Raw genomic sequence first — 19491 nt, forward strand, 5'->3', positions numbered from 1 at the left:
AATTGAAGCTTTTCCAGAAACATGCTTTGTGTGCTATATAAACACCTTATTAAAAAAAACTGTATTTCTGTTCGTGTAGATACTGATCCTTGTCCTAGATACTGGTACTGATCCTTGTCCTATTCTTCATGTAATCTTGTTTACTATTTTAATTATGTTTAATTCACTCCGGTGAATACCAGATGGAAACTTCACCTCCATGAAGACACTTAGCTACTGTAAATCTACACCATGTCACTCCAGTCACTCAATACCTGCAGTGATTTGGTTCCACACAGTGCTGTGTGTGTGTGTGTGTGTGTGTGTGTGTGTGTGTGTGTGTGTGTGTGTGTGTGTGTGTGAGAGAGAGGACGTGTTTAACTAGAAATCCCCACAAGAATAGTAAACAAACCCAAATTTGACCAACTAGGGACATTATGTTAGTCCCCACAAGGTCAAATGCTATTTCTAAGGGGTTTGGGGTTAAGGTTAGAATTAGTGTTAGGGTTAAAATTAGGTTAACGGTTAGGGTTAGGAGCTAGGGTTAGGTTTAGGGTTAGGAGCTAGGGTAAGGTTTAAGGTTAGAGTTAGGAGCTAGGGTTAGGTTTAGGGTTAGGGTTTTGGGTTAAGGTTAGGGTAAGGGTACGAGTACGGGTTAGGTTTAGGGTTAGGAGCTAGGGTACGGTTTAGGGTTAGAGTTAGGAGCTAGGGTTAGGTTTAGAGTTAGGGTTTTGGGTTAAGGTTAGGGTAAGGGTACGAGTACGGGTTAGGTTTAGGAGCTAGGGTAAGGTTTGGGGTTAGAGTTAGGAGCTAGGGTTAGGAGCTAGGGTTAGGTTTAGGGTTAGGAGCTAGGGTTAGGTTTAGGGTTAGGTTTAGGGTTTTGGGTTAAGGTTAGGGTAAGGGTACGAGTACGGGTTAGGTTTAGGGTTAATAGGATTTTGAATGGGACTGAATTGTGTGTCCCCACAAGGTTAGCTGTACAAGACTGTGTGTGTGTGTGTGTGTGTGTGCGTGTGTGTGTGTGCATGCACAATTGATCGATTTTTTACACCTCACCAATCATAGGAGGTAAATACAACAACCTCTATCCCCTGCCTACCAACCATGTTCAAAGGTTTCTCCGTAATTGGCTTCTACATTTAAACAGTAAGTTGCCCTGGTACTTTTGTGTTGTGTCACTCTGAACTTGACAGTGGTGTATCTTGACCACGTGAGTTAAGAGACTACAAAGACCATGGTCTTGTCTGAGACCAGAACCCCAGACCAGGACATTGGTGCGAAGACCCAGAGCCAGAATAATAACTAGTGTAGACAAGACTGTATTTCAAATCACTGAATCAAGACTGTAGCTCTTGGTGTGTGTGTGTGTGTGTGTGTGTGTGTGTGTGTGTGTGTGTGTGTGTGTGTGTGTGTGTGTGTGGTCTAACTTTATTATCCTTTTGGGTTTCAAAAGTTCAAAGGTTTAGTGGTTAGGATTAGGGTTGGGAGTTAGAGTTCGGTTTAGTTTTAGGGTTAGGGGTTAAGGTTAGATTTAAGGTTAGCATTAGGTTAGGGGGTTAGGGTTAGGTTTGGGGCTAAGGTTAAATAGGATTTTGAATGGGAATAAATGTTTTGGTCCCCACTTGGATCGTAAAACCAATGTGTTTCTCTCCACTCAATCACCCCACATATTTCACAATTCCCATACATTCGTTCTGGATTAAGTGAAACTGTGGACAGTAGCATGTAACACACAGAACAGTAGCATGTAATACACAGTAGTACATTCTCACAGACAGAGTCGCCCATTAAAGTCCTCTATAAAACAGACTATTTAAAGATATAAAGACATGCACAAATCACAATAGACCCAGGCAGACAAACTATCGGGCTCTAGTCACCGTGGAAAAGTGGAAGACACACACACACACACACACACAATTCACTGTAGAAGACATGATTCTCTGTGACACCTCACTGGAAGCAGCCGGAGGATGGGGTCCCTGTGCAGTGCGCGCTAAGCGTGTGCCCTAGCCCAAGCCATATACAGTGGGGAGAACAAGTATTTATACACTGCCGATTTTGCAGGTTTTCCAACTTACAAAGCATGTAATGTATGTTACAAATCACATTGTATGATTTTTAAGTAATTAATTTGCATTTTATTGCATGACATAAGTATTTGATACATCAGAAAAATAGAACTTAATATTTGGTACAGAAACCTTTGTTTGCAATTACAGAGATCATACGTTTCCTGTAGTTCTTGACCAGGTTTGCACACACTGCAGCAGGGATTTTGACCCACTCCTCCATACAGGCCTTCTCCAGATCCTTCAGGTCTCGGGGCTGTCGCTGGGCAATACGGACTTTCAGCTCCCTCCAAAGATTTTCTATTGGGTTCAGGTCTGGAGACTGGCTAGGCCACTCCAGGACCTTGAGATGCTTCTTACGGAGCCACTCCTTAGTTGCCCTGGCTGTGTGTTTTGGGTCGTTGTCATGCTGGAAGACCCAGCCACGACCCATCTTCAATGCTCTTACTGAGGGAAGGAGGTTGTTGGCCAAGATCTCGCGATACATGGCCCCATCCATCCTCCCCTCAATACGGTGCAGTCGTCCTGTCCCCTTTGCAGAAAAGCATCCCCAAAGAATGATGTTCCACCTCCATGCTTCACGGTTGGGATGGTGTTCTTGGGGTTGTACTAATCCTTCTTCTTCCTCCAAACACGGCGAGTGGAGTTTAGAGCAAAAAGCTAAATTTTTGTCTCATCAGACCACATGACCTTCTCCCATTCCTCCTCTGGATCATCCAGATGGTCATTGGCAAACTTCAGACGAGCCTGGACATGCACTGGCTTGAGCAGGGGGACCTTGCGTGCGCTCCAGAATTTTAATCCATGACGGCGTAGTGTGTTACTAATGGTTTTCTTTGAGAGTGTGGTCCCAGCTCTCTTCAGATCATTGACCAGGTCCTGCCGTGTAGTTCTGGGCTGATCCCTCACCTTCCTCATGATCATTGATGCCCCACGAGGTGAGATCTTGCATGGAGCCCCAGACCGAGGGTGATTGACCGTCATCTTGAACTTCTTCCATTTTCGAATAATTGTGCCAACAGTTGTTGCCTTCTCACCAAGCTGCTTGCCTATTGTCCTGTAGCCCATCCCAGCCTTGTGCAGATCTACAATTTTATCCCTGATGTCCTTACACAGCTCTCTGGTCTTGGCCATTGTGGAGGGGTTGGAGTCTGTTTGATTGAGGGTGTGTATAGGTGTCTTTTATACAGGTAACGAGTTCAAACAGGTGCAGTTAATACAGGTAATGAGTGGAGAACAGGAGGGCTTCTTAAAGAAAAACGAACAGCTCTGTGAGAGCCGGAATTCTTACTGGTTGGTAGGTGATCAAATACTTATGTCATGCAATAAAATGCAAATTAATTACTTAAAAATCATACAATGTGATTTTCTGGATTTTTGTTTTAGATTCCGTCTCTCACAGCTGAAGTGTACCTATGATAAAAATTACAGACCTCTACAATGTTTGTAAGTAGGAAAACCTGCAAAATCGGCAGTGTATCAAATACTTGTTCTCCCCACTGTAGCACTGTAGAATTACGTAAATTCGCTCCGAACTGTGCTCTGGCTCAACATGCGAGAAATGTGCTGCTGAAGGACATGTGGACGAAAGGGTGGAAGGTTGGCAACATTTATCGTAATTTCTCGTCGGAATTGTTAGGGCGTGAAACATGTAGTTTTGGATTGACTCACAATTTCAGAAGCTTGGTAATCTTTCTAAAAATGAAAACATCTATAGCCATGTTAATAGAATGGATGAGTTTGTTTACCTGCATGTTGTAGCCGAGTTCTCCGATTTAAAGGGTTATTTAATCTGTCCTCCCGCTCTTCTCAAAGCAGACCCTTGCCTGTCCGCGGGAATGCAAAGGCAGGCACTGTCTGTGACTTTTCTGAGAGAGGTGGATGGAGTGTGGGTGAGCGAGAGAGAGGGGGGAGGGTGGTTTAGAGAGCGAGGAGTTAGATGCGCTGTGTGCTCCCTCGAACTCGTTTTAATTTTCCATACTTGATTTGAATTGTCTATGTAGTCTAAACAGATATGCAAATTAATAAAATTATTTGAATATAGTTGCCGTTTAGGAAATTAGAAAAACTCACAAAATAATGGAATGGCATCAAATGCCACAAAATGAACTGAGCCAAGGTGAATTATTGTTCACCTCTTCTGAATTATTTGTATTCTCTTCTCTGTCATTAGGCTACTGTTTACCATAATAGGCATCCAATTCAATCTCATCATGTGGAGAAGACCAATCCTCTGGGGAGGACTGTGGTGTGTGTGTGTCTGCACACACGTGTGGGTGTGACCAGATGCGTCATGCCCATAGTGGGAACAGAGGCACAAACCCCCTCAGATTTGTCCTGTTAAAACAAAACCAACAGGTTTATATATACAGTGCCTTTGGAAAGTATTCAGACCCCTTGACTTTTTCCACATTTTGTTACGTTACAGCCTTCTTCTAAATGGATTTAAAAAAATATATAAACCTCAGCAATCTACACACAAAACAAATGACAAAGCAAAAACAGGTTTTAATACATTTTTGCAAATGTATTAAAATAAAAAACAGATACCTTGTTTGCATAAGTATTCAGACCCTTTGCTATGAGACTCAAAATTTAGCTCAGGTGCATCCTGTTTACATTGATCATCCTTGATGTTTCTACAACTTGACTGGAGTTCACCTGTGGTAAATTCAATTGATTGGACATGATTTGGAAAGGCACACACCTGTCTATATAAGGTCCCACAGTTGACAGTGCATGTCAGAGCAAAAACCAAGCCATAAGGTCGAAGGTATTGTCCATAGTGCTCTGAGACAGGATTGTGTCGAGGCACAGATTTGGGGAAGGGTACCAAAAAATGTCTGCAGCATTGAAGATCCCCAAGAACACAGTGGCATCCATCATTCTTAAATAGAAGAAGTTTGGAACCACCAAGACTCTTCCTAGAGCTGGCCGCCCTGCCAAACTGAGCAATCGGGGGAGAAGGGCCTTGGTCAGGGATGTGACCAAGAACCCGATGGCCACTCTGCCAGAGCTCTAGAGCTCCACTGTGGAGAGCATTCCATAAGGACAACCATCTCTGCAGCACTCCACCAATCATTCCTTTATGGTAGAGTGGCCAGACGGAAGCCACTCCTCAGTAAAAGGTACATGACAGCCCGCTTGGAGTTTGCCAAAAGGCACCTAAAGACTCTCAGACTATGAGAAACAAGATTCTCTAGTCTGATGAAATGCCAAGTGTCACGTCTGGAGGAAACCTGACACCATCCCTAGTGTGAAGCATGGTGGTGGCAGCATCATGCTGTTGGGATGTTTTTCAGCTGCATGGACTGAGAGACTGGTCAGGATTGAGAGAAAGATGAACGCAGCAAAGTACAGAGAGATCCTCCGGACCTCAGACTGGGGCGAAGATTCACCTTCCAACAGGACAACGACCCTAAGCACACAGCCGAGCCAACGCAGGAGTGGCTTCGGGACAAGTCTCTGAATGTCTTTGAGTGGCCCAGCTAGAGCCCGGACTAGAACGCTTTCGAACATCTCTGGAGAGATCTGAAAATAGTTGTGCAGCAACACTCCCCATCCAACCTGACAGCACTTCAGAGGATCTGCAGAGAAGAATGGGAGAAACTCCCCAAATACAGGTGTGCCAAGCTTGTAGCGTCGTACCCAAGAAGACTCGATGCTGTAATCGCTGCCAAAGGTGCTTCAACAAAGTACTGAGTAAAGGGTCTGAATGCTTATGTAAATGTAATATTACAGTTTTTAATTCTATATAAAATAGCAACAATTTCAAAAAATCTGTTTTTGCTTTGTCATTATGGGGTATTGTGTGTAGATTGATGAGGGAAAAAAAACAATTGAATCAATTTTAGAATAAGGCTGTAAGAAAATGTGGATAAAGTCAAGTGGTCTGAATACTTTCCAAAAGCACTGTATATACAGTATATATATACACACACACACGTGTCCATGTAGGCTAATAGTACTAGACACCTAGCAATTTTATGAAGTTGGCTTTAGCTAGCCCAGATAGGTTCCCAATCTCCCAACCTCATAACTAGCAAGAAGTGATTTTAGGCTATTGATCAAGTTAGAGTAGCTAGCTTGTCTAACTATCTTAGTTGTCTAACTATCTTAGCTGGCATGCCTGTTGGTAGACTTTAGAAAAGTAAGCAGTAACTAATTGTACTGAATCAGACTTACATTCCTTTCAATATTTTACACAGATTTTAGCAGAAATGCAGAGAAGCATATTTTGTTTCTTTAAAGAAAATAACCACCAGTCAGGAGGATACAGACAGCTCAAGAGGTATGGTTAGATATGCAGAAAAATAAATGAATGATTATGGCTCTAGATTGCAGGAGATAGCTGTTTCAACTTATGGATGGGGGGCTTAGCCCCCCTGCGGACCACCAACCAGCCATCCTCACATACTTTGTGCCCGCTCATATTTTTTAGGTGCATCACGCCCCTGTATGTGACGGTCGGTACAGAAACGCAATTAAAAACCTGCCAAAGAAGCTCAGCGAAAATCCAAATCAATTTAGGCGACCTTGGTTTGGTCTGAGGCTGCTCATGTCAGAGAAAGGGGGAGAGGGTGAGAGAGAACGGGGTTGGAGTGAGAGAGGGTGTGAGAGAGATGTCGAGAGAAGGGAGAGAAAGAGAGAAATAGAGGGGTTGGACTTGGAGAGGGTGTGAGAAAGGGAAGGGAGAGAAAGAGATATAGAAAGGGGTGTGAGAGAGAGGGCTTGGATTGGGGGAGGGTGAGGGAGAGAGAAGATGAGAGAGAGAGAGAAAGAAATGGGGAGGTAGGGGAGAGAGACAGGAGAGAGGGGTGAGAGAGAGGGCTTGGATTGGGGGAGGGTGAGGGAGAGAGAAGACGAGAGAGAGAGAAAGAAATGGGGAGGTAGGGGAGAGAGACAGGAGAGAGGGGTGAGAGAGAGGGCTTGGATTGGTGGAGGGTGAGGGAGAGAGAAGATGAGAGAGAGAGAGAAAGAAATGGGGAGGTAGGGGAGAGATAGACAGGAGAGAGGGGTGAGAGAGAGACTTGGGTGGAATAGCAATCAAGCGGGTCAGACATTTTCTGGACGTGTGCATTGCATGATAAAGAGTTAAGATATGCAAACAGCCTGCAGGAGCCACAGGCCAGAAGATAATCTACTCTGAATATACTTTACTCTCTAATACAGTGGTCCTGTGGTTAAGCAGTAATATCTGATTGAAGGAAACCATAAAGAGAGGTCATGTGAGTGATGGCAAAGGTCATCCCATCCGTTGTCCTATTTTAGTAATGCTCATTAAGTACACAGGCACGGCTGATTTCCTGCTATGAAGCACATGCACTTGGACTAAGCTCAATGGAAGTTCGGGATATGTTCAGGGTCACACACACAACAGACCGCAAACAGATAATTACATAGTGGCTTCATTAGGGGACTTTTTCTCTCTCTTTTCACCATATTACCCAGTGTCAGTGGCCTTCTTTGGGTCAATACTCATTACACACAGGGATCTTTTACTGTAGACAACTGTCACACACAACCACGGAAAACATCGCCAGACCATTATTCCTCCTCCACCAAACTTTACAGTTGGCTTTATGCATTGGGGCAGGTAGCATTTTCTTGGCATCTGCCAAATCCAGATTTTTCCGTCGGACTGCCAGATGGTGCAGCGTGAATCATCACTCCAGAGAATGCGTTTCCACTGCTCCAGAGTCCAATGGCGGCGAGCTTTACACCACTCCAGCCGATGTTTGGCATTGCGCATGGTGATCTTAGGCTTGTGGGCGGCTGCTCGGCCATGGAAACCCATTTCATGAAGCTTCCGACGAACAGTTCTAGTGCTGACGTTGCTTCCAGAGACAGTTTGGAACTCGGTAGTAAGTGTTGCAACTGAGGACAGACAATTTTTACGTACTATGTGCTTTAGCACTTGGTGGTCCCGTTCTGTGAGCTTGTGTGGCCTTCCACCTTGCGACTGAGCCGTTGTTGCTACTAGACGTTTCCACTTCACAGTAACAGCAATTACAGTTGACCAGGGCAGCTCTAGCAGGGCAGCAATTTGACGAACCGACTTGTTGGAAATGTGGCATGCTATGACAGTGCCACGCTGAAAGTCACTGAGCTCTTCAGTACCGGCCATTCTACTGCCAATGTTTGTCTATGGAGATTGTATAGCTGTGTGCTTGATTTATACACCTGTCAGCAACGGGTGTGGCTGAAACAGTCGAATCCATTAATTTCAAGGGGTGTCCACATACTTTTGTGTATATAGTGTATTTAGTTAACTATTTAACTAACTATTTAGCAGTTTTACGGCTTGGGGGTAGAAGCTGTTCATGGTCCTGTTGGTTACAGACTTAGTGCATTGGTACTGCTTGATGTACTGCCTTGCACTATGATGCAGAGTAGTTGCCATACCACGTGGTGATGCTGCCATTCAAGACGCTCTCAATGGTGCAGCTGTTGAACTTCTTGAGGATCTGAGGGCACATGCCAATTCAGCTTACTGAGAGGGAAGATGCATTGTCGTGCCCTCCACTAAGCCCAGTCGATGTGAATGAGGGCGTGCTCGGCCCTCCGTTTCCTGTAGTCCACGATCAGCTCTTTTGTCTTGCTGACGTTGAGGGAGAGGTTGTTGTCCTGGCCCGTCAGGAAGTCCAGGATCCAGCTGCAGAGGGAGATGTTCAGTCCCAGGACCCATAGCTTAGTGATGAGCTTGGAGGGCACTATGGTGTTGAACACTGAGCTGTAGTCAATGAACAGCATTCTCACATAGGTGTTCCTCTTGTCCAGGTGGGAGAGGGCAGTGTGGAGTGTAATAGAGATTGCATTATCTGTGGATATGTTGGTGTGGTATGCAAATTGGAGTGGGTCCAGGGTGTCTGGGATGATGGTGTTGATGTGAGCCAACAGCCTGTCAAATAATTTCATGGCTACAGATATGAGTGCTACAGGGCAATAGTCATTTAGACAGGTTAACATAGCATTCTTGGGCACAGGGACTATGGTGGTCTGCTTGAAACGTGGTTATTACAGACTGGGTCAGGGAGTGGTTGTAAATGTCAGTGAAGACACTTGCCAGCTGGTCAGCGCATGCTCTGAGTAGGCGTCCTGGCAATCCATCTGGCCCTGCGGCCTTGTGAATGTTAACCTTTTTAAAGGTCTTACTCACATCAACTACAGAGAGCGTGATTACACAGTCGTCCAGAATAGCTGGTGCTCTCATGCATGGTTCAGTGTTGCTTGCCTCGAAGCGAGCATAGAAGGCATTTAGCTTGTCTGGTAGGCTTGCGTCACTGGGCAACCCATGGTTGGGTTTCCCTTTGTAATCCGTGATAGTTTGCAAGGCCTGCCACATCCGAACGTCATAGCTGGCGTAGTAGGATTCAATCTTAGTCCTGTATTGACACTTCGCTTGTTTGATGGTTTGTCGGATGTTGTAGCGGGATTTCTTATAAGCCTCCGGATTAGTGTCCCGCTCCTTGAAAGCGGCAGCTCTACCCTTTAGCTCAGCGTGGATGTTGTCTATAATCCATGGCTTCTGGTTGGGATATGTACGTACTGCAGTGGCGGTCGGTGCCGTTTAAGTTGAGGGAAGACAATAATTTTTTAATGAGCATGGCCTTATTTCCATTACAGCATATTGGATGACTGTCATTCATATTTCATTCATCCATCTCAATGTATCCTCGATAGGTTTAGGTTGGTACTACAATTTTTCTTATATGCATCATGAGGTTGTTACAAGGTGACAAGGTGACAGACAATGACACATCCAATACTGCGTTGTACACTCTTGCCTGCATCTAGCTGATCTAGGGTGTAATCATTAGTCCAACAGTTGCAAACGAGAGTTTTCTATTGGACAAATTCAGGAATCTTTATCCCCGTTTCATTCCGTTTAATTCTGTTTAGGAAACATTTTTCAATAGAATCGATGGAATGAATACACCCCTAATCACATGCAAACATAGTTCACTTTCATAGCAGCCACATACAAACAGCATGATCACTTTCCTTGTTAATTCCTTCTCGCATCTACGGGCTCCCTCCTCTCACCTTTTCCCTTCGCTTGTGGACTTCAGTGCAAAACACATCAGCTGTCTGTGACCTGGCGAAAAAACCTTTCCAAGCCAAAACTTCATATCATACCAGTAACCGCTACACACAGCCTACATCGTTGTCACCATATTAGCTAATGTCAGTCAACATAGTTACTAGAAATAACGTGTTGGTAAACCCGCTACAATCATGCAGTACTGTGTAGAGTTAGCAAGCAGTTTAGCAGTTACACTGGTTGGCCCTGGTGGCAATACATTTATAAAACCAAAAGCTTACATTGACTTGGAAAAGTTCCAGTGTTGGATAGCCATAGCCAGCTAGCTAACATGGCATCCCTCTCTGTTTGAGCCAGGTGTTTGAATAGGCTAAACTAGCTAGCTGCATTAGCTAGCTAAGTAAGTGAAAGTGAAAGAAAATACAACAAGAAAATACTCTCTCTTGTTTCTCCTTTATTTTTGAATAAATTAATTTGTTCAAAACTGTTCAACTATTGTCTTTCTCTCTCTTTGAGTCAACTACTCACCACATTTTATGCACTGCTGCGCTAGCTAGCTGTAGCTTATGCTTTCAGTACTTGATTAATTCTCTGATGCTTTGTTTGGCTGGACAACATGTCCAACATGTTCATACTTCAAGAGGTTGGAGGACGTCTTCCAGAAGTTGTCATATTTACTAAGTCTACGGAAGGGGGCGAGAACCATGAGCCTCCTAGGTTTTGTATTGAAGTCAATGTACCCAGAGGAGGACGGAAACTGTCTGTTGAGGCTACTTTAGACCTTTCTTGCAAAACAGTGTTTTAATCAATTATTTGGTGATGTGAATATATTTAGTACAGTTTTATCAAAAAAGGATAACTTTTTTAATGTTTCACTATTTTTATTTTTATGAAATTCACTGAGGAGGATGGTCCTCCCCTTCCTCCTCTGAGGAGCCTCCACTGATGTACTGTCACTTCGGAGACAATACACCTATTAATGAAGCTGGTGACAGATGTGGTAAACTCCTCAATTCCATCAGATGAATACCAGAAGATATTCCAGTCTGTGCTAGCGAAACAGTTCTGGAGCTTAGCATCCACTTCATCGAACCACTTCCATACTGAGCACGTCACTGGTACTTTCTGTTTGAGTTTTTGCTTGTAAGCAGAAATCAGGAGGATAGAGTTATGGTCCGATTTGCCAAATGGAGGGTGAGGGAGAGGGAGAGATTTGTATGCGTTTCTGTGTGTGGAGTAAAGACGGATTTCAGTTTCACTGCATTAAACTCACAGGCCACTAGGAGCACCGCCTCCGGATGAGCATTTTCTTGATGGCTTATGGCTGTATTCAGCTTGTTGAGCGTGGGGTCTTAGTGCTAGCATCTGTTTGTGTTGGTAAATAGACAGCTACAAAAAATATAGATGAAATTCTCTATTCCACCATCAAACAGAAAACAAACACACAGGTACTGTTCTATCACACAACACACACACACTCAAACACACTCAGAACACAGTTTACCACTTAGATGGATTTCATGTTTCTATGGAGAAGAATGTAGCTATTTTTAGAGGTGATATAAATAGCTTTTCTTTAGCTCAAACATTTGCATTCATGTCTGACTGTAGCCAGCAGCCTTGTTTTCTGTTGTCTATAGATGTTAGACACGGATGTTATCATCTACTCTGTGATTCTGTTCTCTCTGCTATCGCACGGCAAGAGGTATGGGAGCGCCAAGTCTTGGACCAAAAGGCTCCTGAACATCTTCTACCCCCAAGCCATAAACCAGCTGAACAGTTAATCAAATGGCTACCCTGACTATTTACATTGACCCCCTTTTTATTTCAACTGACTCTCTTGCACCGGTGCTATACAAACTCACTGAACTCTACCCACACACTCACACATACTACACGGACACAACACACACATAGACTACATACAACTACATACCCTCACACACACACAAACCACACACACACACACACGCACACACACACACACACACACACACACACACGTATATTGACATCACACACACTTGTCCACTCTTTCACACTTCACATACACTGCTGCTACTCTGTTTATTATCTATTCTGATTGCCTAGTCACCTTAACCCTTACCTACATGTACAGTTGAAGTCGGAAGTTTACATACACCTTAGCCAACTACATTTAAACTCAGTTTTTCACAATTCCTGACATTTAATCGTAATAAAAATTCCCTGTTTTAGGTCAGTTAGGATCATCACTTTATTTTAAGAATGTGAAATATCAGAATAATAGTAGAGAGAATGATATATTTCTGCTTTTATTTCTTTCATCACATTCCCAGTGGGTCAGAAGTTTACATACACTCAATTAGTATTTGGTAGCATTGTCTTTAAATTGTTTAACTTGGATCAAACGTTTCTGGTAGCCTTCCACAAGCTTCCCACAATAAGTTGGTGAATTTTGGTGTCACGACTTCTGCCGAAGTCGGTCCCTCTCCTTGTTCGGACAGCATTCGGCGGTCGATGTCACCGGCCTTCTAGCCGGCGCCGATCCACTTTTCAGTTTCCATTTGTTTTGTCCTTGTCTTAAACACCTGGTTTCAATTCCCCAATTACTTATTCATTATTTAACCTTCTGTTCCCCCATGTTTGTTTGTGAGTGATTGTTTATCTGTTAATGAATGCGCACGTTAGGCTGGTTACGCTGGGTTATGTTAAACCCTTATTTGTATTTCGTGTTAGTTTGTTCCGTGTGCTTTTGGGTCGCCAAATAAAAGGCTCCGTTTTGCTACCAACTATCTGCTCTCCTGCGCCTGACTTCCTACAGCCCTTCACGCATACCATTACATTTGGCCCATTCCTCCTGACAGAGCTGGTGTAACCGAGTCAGGTTTTGTAGGCCTCCTTGCTCGCACACGCTTTTTCAGTTCTGCCCACAAATGTTCTATAGGATTGAGGTCAGGGCTTTGTGATGGCTACTCCAATACCTTGACTTTGTTGTCCTTAGGCCATTTTTCCACAACTTTGGAAGTATGCTTGGGGTCAATGTCAATTTGGAAGACCCATTTGCGACCAAGCTTTAACTTCCTGACTGATGTCTTGAGATGTTGCTTCAATATATCCACATAATTTTCCTTCCTCATGATGCCATCTATTTTGTGCACCAGTCCCTCCTGCAGCAAAGCACCCACACAACATGATGCTGTCACCCCGTGCTTCACGGTTGGGATGGTGTTCTGCGGCTCGCAAGCCTCCCCCTTTTTCCTCCAAACATATCAATGATCATTATGGCCAAACAGTTCTATTTTTGTTTCATCAGAACAGAGGACATTTCTCCAAAAAGTACCAACTTTGTCCCCATGTGCAGTTGCAAACCGTAGTCTGGCTTTTTTTTATGGCGGTTTGGAGCAGTGGCTTCTTCCTTGCTGAGCGGCCTTTCAGGTTATGTTGGTATTGGAATCGTTTTACTATGGATACAGATACTTTTGCATCTGTTTCCTCCAGCATCTTCACAAGGTCATTTGCTGTTGTTCTGGGATTGATTTGCACTTTTCGCAACAAAGTATGTTCATCTCTAGGAGACAGAACGTGTCTCCTTCCTGAGCGGTATGATGGCTGCGTGGTCCCATGGGGTTTATGCTTGCGTACTATTGTTTGTACAGATGAACGTGGTACCTTCAGGCGTTTGGAAATTGCTCCCAAGGATGAACCAGACTTGTGGAGGTCTACATTTTTTTTCTGAGGTCATGGCTGATTTCTTTTGATTTTCACATGATGTCAAGCAAAGAGGCACTGAGTTTGATGGTAGGCCTTGAAATACATCCACAGATACACCTCCAATTGGCTCAAATTATGTCAATTAGCCTATCAGAAGCTTCTAAAGCCATGAAATCATTTTCTGGTATTTTCTAAGCTGTTTAAAGGCACAGTCAACTTAGCGTATGTAAACTTCTGACCCGCTGGAATTGTGATACAGTGAATTATAAGTTAAAGAATTTGTCTGTAAACAATTGTTGTAAAAATTGCTTGTGTCATGCACAAAGTAGATGTGCTAACCGACTTGCCAAAACTATAGTTAGATAACAAGAAATTTGTGGAGTGGTTGAAAACAAGTTTTAATGACTCCAACATAAGTGTATGTAAACTTCCGACTTCAACTGTACATATTACCTTAATTACCTCATACCCCTGCACATTGACTCAGTACCCGTACTCCTTGTATATAGCCTCGTTATTGTTATTTTATTGTGTTACTGTTTCCTTTTTTAATGTTCGCAAAAAACATTTTGTCTCTACATTGTTGGGAAAGGACTCACAAGTCAGCATTTCACTGAAAAGTCTACACCTGTTGTATTCGGCGCATGTGACAAAGAAAATTTGATTTGATCCATATAGCTGTTATCTGACCTGGCTCTTTACACTTATAATGGTGTGTGTATGATGTCTCTCCATCCAATCACCCCACAGATTTCCTGGAAATTATTTCTAGATGAAGTGAAACTGGGATTTGAGAACAACCACACACAGTAACACACACACATGCCTTAATTTATAGTTTATATGCCTTAATCTATAGTTTCTCTAAAGCTCTCTGATCTTACTATTAAAACACAGAGCAGTGCTATAGGACAGTGCACCTCATTCATCCATATAAATGTCCCTCTTTTCCTGCAATGGATATTCTTAAAAGCTTTGCAGTCATTGATTGTTTCTGATATGTGCAGTATTCCATTTAAAGGAAGGAAGATGTAAATTCAATAAAAGGTGTTTTCTTCTCATTAACTCCTGCGAGTCTAATCCTGTAGATGGTGACATCCACTAAGCTAACATATGGAACTGTTTTATTAATATGGTCATAAGACGGACCATTTAGCTACTTGATTTGGAGTTTTAGGACCCCTGCAAACCAACACGTTTAGCCTTTATTAAAGCCATCATGGTTGAGCTTTAGGAAGTGGATGGAACAAAACACAGCTTATCATGGAGGTGGGGTGGAGGCGATGGAGGGAGACACGTTGTAGCCTTGGAAACGGTTGCTAAGTAGCGGGGCGAAGGATGCCTGGACAGAGGGACCGAGATGGAACTGTGAGGAGGGAAGAGGAGGGAAAAGAGGGGGAGACCTCTGTGTGTGTGTGTGTGTGTTGAACAGTAGTCTGTGAATTGAGTCACTCATACACACATGGAACCCTAAAGTGCTTTTGCACTCTGTGGACCCTGCCTTTGGTGGGATAAAAATAACCAGGTTCTGGCTAACCAACACCACTGTATCCTACAGACACACACACACCCACACACACACACTTCCATTCATTCTCCTCTTACTTGAGTTTATTCCTCTCGATGCCTAGTTGAACTAAAACCTCTGTACCCTGTTTTTTCTCCTTTCCTCTCTCCATCCCTTCTCCACTCTTTTATCCTCTCCTTTCTCCCTTCCTTACTTATGAAATATGATTGACAGAAAGCTACAGATACAGGTGTAACTGACGTATTCTAAATGGATACAGGTGTAACTGACGTATTCTAAATGGATACAGGTGTAACTGACGTATTCTAAATGGATACAGGTGTAACTGACGTATTCTAAATGGATACAGGTGTAACTGACGTATTCTAAATGGATACAGGTGTAACTGGTGTGTCCTTGACTTGTGCGGCCAGTCTTCCTTGCACACATCAATATATCTATAGGGCTAACTCTGGAGGGAGAACATTTGGCCATCAGAATTCTCTCTTTTCCTCTCTCTCTTATCTCTTTTTATCTCTCTCCCGCTCTCCTTTTCTCTCTCTTGATCTCCCCCTTTCCTGCTCCCTCTACACCAGGGGAGAACATTGAAGACACAAAGTTCAAGGCCGACCGCCGTACTGCAGGAATTGTTTGCAGAAAATAGGATCCCCATTATAATGAAGGGGAAAATGGCAATCTTTGTGGTCAATCTTCATGTAAATAAATACAAATTTGAAGGTAATCATGGTACCAATATTACTTCTATAACACCAGCTGTATGTCCTTGAAGAGATTATTTTTATATCACACAGAAGAAATTATAAGGATAATTTAGCAGCTAATATCAGCCTGCAGTACCTCAGTCAGCCTTCAATTTGAGGGGCAGCACTGAGGGGCAGCAAGTGACCCAAAGGTCACTTGATCGAGTAGCTCAAACTTTGCATGCGAGGTCTACATAAATCTCCCAAGAGACGCCATCTTAACCAACTTCCTGGGCTGCAATCCAAACACTTAACAGACACACCCTCTCCTCTCAAATTAAGTGGACACATCATAGGTACAAATCTGTCATTCTGCCCCTGAACAGGCAGTTAACCCACTGTTCCTAGGCCATCATTGAAAATAAGAATTTGTTCTTAACTGACTTGCCTAGTTAAATAAAGGTAAAATGTTAAAAAATCATGATATCTGACAACTTTACACTTGCAGGGCGAGGCAGGAAGGAAGGAATTTTAAATGGACCACACTTGCCCAGAAATTTGTCACTCGTTCATCCCACGACGATTGTGTTTTCAGCCACCAGCAGCTTGTGGGTGCTTTATATGCGCTACAGTCAATTATGATTGCATGTCTACTTATATTAACTATATAATTATTCATATACGCCTACTGTATGATAGCTAGCAAATTAATTTGCTAACGAACGTTAGCCTGCCTAGCTGGAACCTCTGAAGAAGGAAAATGTTTTATTTCTACAATTTCCAAGAGCTAAACAAACAAAAACATAACTGAAAACGAGGGCTGAGGGGCTTACGTTGCAAACTTCCCTTGCTTGGCTAATCATTTGGACCGACGACAAATATGGCCGCAGGGATTCCCCCAAGGGCATAAGACGAGGGTAAGTGAATAAGAGTTTGTCTTTTATGAGTTTGAAACGCAGCCCTGGGCTTCAAATGCACTATTGAGTCTTCAGATAGGAATGAATGGTGTCACGTGATCGATGGCTTTGTCCGTTCATAAATGTAGTCTTTGCTCTATACCCACCTAGGTATACCTAGACTCACAGAGTAAGACCAAAGTGACTTGCTCTCCTCTCTCTCTCCATTAGCGATCCCCTGACTTTTACTATCTCACTGTCGTTTCTGTCTCTGTGACCCACACTACTTGAGAAGAGTCTAATGCAGCTCTGTGTTAACTCATTTCCCTCTGCCTCAGAGAAAACTATAGAACTTACTATAGAATTCTGTTGTACACTGTAGTATACTGTACAACACTAGACTCCACACTGTAGTATCCCTCGATCATGTGTTGTACTACAGTATACTATAGACCGCATATATTTGCATAGACCCTGGCCATTCCCCTCCCCAATTTGTGTCACCTATAAGTGACTGGAGGCTGCTATAACAGCCGCCAGTCTTCTGGGAAGGCTTTCCACTAGATGTTGGAACATTGCTGCGGGGACTTGCGGGAACTAGTGGATGATTAGGCCTGGCTCGCAGTCGGCGTTCCAATTCATCCCAAAGGTGTTTGATGGGGTTGAGGTCAGGGCTCTGTGCAGGCCAGTCAAGTTCTTCCACACTGATCTCAAAAAATAATTTCTGTATGGACCTCGCTTTGGCCACAGGGGCATTGTCATTCTGAACGATGGAAACACAAAAAACAACCACAAGTTTCCATCCCCTACTTTCTATTTTTAATAAAGTTATTCACCCCCTCCCCAACCATACCCTAAACTGGGTTTGTATCCTATTCCCAACCCTACCTCTTAAACCTAACCCCATCTCTATTTTATTGTCCCCTTTACATTTTATTATTCATTAAAGTTTTTTTTAAATCAAATCAAGGAAGACAAAAGGTGAACTCCACCACCCCTACACCTTGTAAATTGGTAAACCTGACCTTCAACCAGACAGCTACACTGAGAAGAGGGATAGAAGGCATGGAGCCCTGAGATGTCCCTACCAGTCCCGAAGTTCGTTCTCTCTCTCTACAGGTTATAGAAAAGAGAAGCTCTTAACTATCCGTACAGACTCGTCCTACCTACAGGCTATGGAATATTTGCTCTTTAAGTATTTGTCCAGCAGGTTTCCTCAAGGAGAAAGCCCACACTTATATCACAAAAAGAACAAAACACATGAGTAAATACTACAGCCTGTGAAAACACTACAGTAAATACTACAGTATACTAGTCATGTCCACAACACTACATTGAATAATACAGCAAAAACACTAGTGAATACTATCGTATTTATACCAGTGTACTATCCTATGTTCCACGTCAGGGGAGAGCGATAGAGACGATTACTGAGGGGTGCGTGTCATTCTCAGTATTGGATAATCTCCTTTTGCATCTGAGGAGAGGGAGGCACAGAGAGAGAGGCGGCGTCTCACCCTGTCCCCTTATTTCACCTCGTCTCTGGCACAAATCCCAGTCCTCTAAAAAGCAGTTTACAGACCAGACAGAAAAAGCAGAGGGAACAAGAGAGAAAGGAATGGACTAGAGAGATAAGTATGGTAGAGTAATGAGCAGAAAAGGCTGAATAGACAGAAAGGCAACTCCAGGCCAGAGTGAAAAGCAAACTATAGTAAACATGTAAAGCAGAGAAAGCAAACAGTATAGGCCATCTTTATGAGTTGTCTGGCTCAAGAGATGTGAAGGGGTGAATTGTTCCTGAGGACTGCTTGTTAATGTACTTTATTAGAATGCTTGGACAGAAATAACTATTTAATAAACCTTATTGGAAGAGAGAAAAGCAAGGAAGAGAGACAAATGCAGTGGCTACACGAAGAGACAGACCTGTCACCAGAGGAAGACTGATAAAGAAATGTGAGTGTCCAGTTAAACCGTCATAGCTGCCTCAATATTTCATTAACCACTCACATAAAGATGAATGACTTTATAGAATTAAAGTAATCAGGAGAAGTCCACCTAGGTTTGTTACCAGAGAAGGGAGAAGGATGGAAGCAGCAACCTGAGGCAGTAGTTATTTTTACCTTCAGTGGAAATTGGTCACAGAACCACAGTGATGATTTAACTCGAAATGAAGGTTTTGAGGGACAAAAACATTTCTCCCCTGGTTGCTGTGGATACTAACTCAATGCAGCACAGCAGATTAGTTTTGAGAGAGCCTGTGGTAGCTGGGAAAGGGATGATGTAGAAATGCAATCTACAGTGAGATTATAATCCAGCCCTCCCCTTGTTGATTTTGGGCTGTTTGAACCCAGTGAAGTGCTAAAATTGAGTCTACATCTGAAGCCAGATGTACCGATGGGATTAGGGTTTTAGAAAACACAGACTGACAGAGCTGTGGTTGCTAGCCCCGTAGAGACAATTGCTAGAGGACACTGCCTATTCACTTATAGTATGAGTGCCAGAGGTTGTGCCATAATGCCAAACAGTTTGGTTTGACAATGACAGTTGTCAAGGGCACAAACAGATCTGGGCACAGGGTACTATTTACAGCAGTCAAAAC

At 43.3% G+C, this 19491-nt stretch overlaps 1 protein-coding gene and 1 non-coding gene across 5 annotated transcripts in view; one reads left to right on the forward strand and one right to left on the reverse strand.

The window, feature by feature from the left end:
• LOC115200314 (calsenilin) overlaps positions 1-4022 on the reverse strand; it is a 68113-nt gene extending 64091 nt beyond the window's left edge. For all 4 annotated transcript variants that reach the window (XM_029763276.1, XM_029763274.1, XM_029763273.1 and 1 more), the window contains exon 1: positions 3800-4022. In XM_029763276.1, coding sequence (XP_029619136.1) covers positions 3800-3805 — 6 coding nt within the window. In that variant the 5' untranslated portion in view covers positions 3806-4022. The remainder of the gene's footprint in view (positions 1-3799) is intronic.
• Positions 4023-18070: 14048 nt separating this feature from the next.
• LOC115200703 (U7 small nuclear RNA) lies at positions 18071-18125 on the forward strand. The gene has a single exon (XR_003879597.1). It is a non-coding gene; the product is annotated as a U7 small nuclear RNA (small nuclear RNA).
• Positions 18126-19491: the final 1366 nt, after the last annotated feature.

The sequence above is a fragment of the Salmo trutta genome, chromosome 9, assembly GCF_901001165.1.
Source record: "Salmo trutta chromosome 9, fSalTru1.1, whole genome shotgun sequence".
In the NCBI taxonomy this organism is placed as follows: Eukaryota; Metazoa; Chordata; class Actinopteri; order Salmoniformes; family Salmonidae; genus Salmo; species Salmo trutta.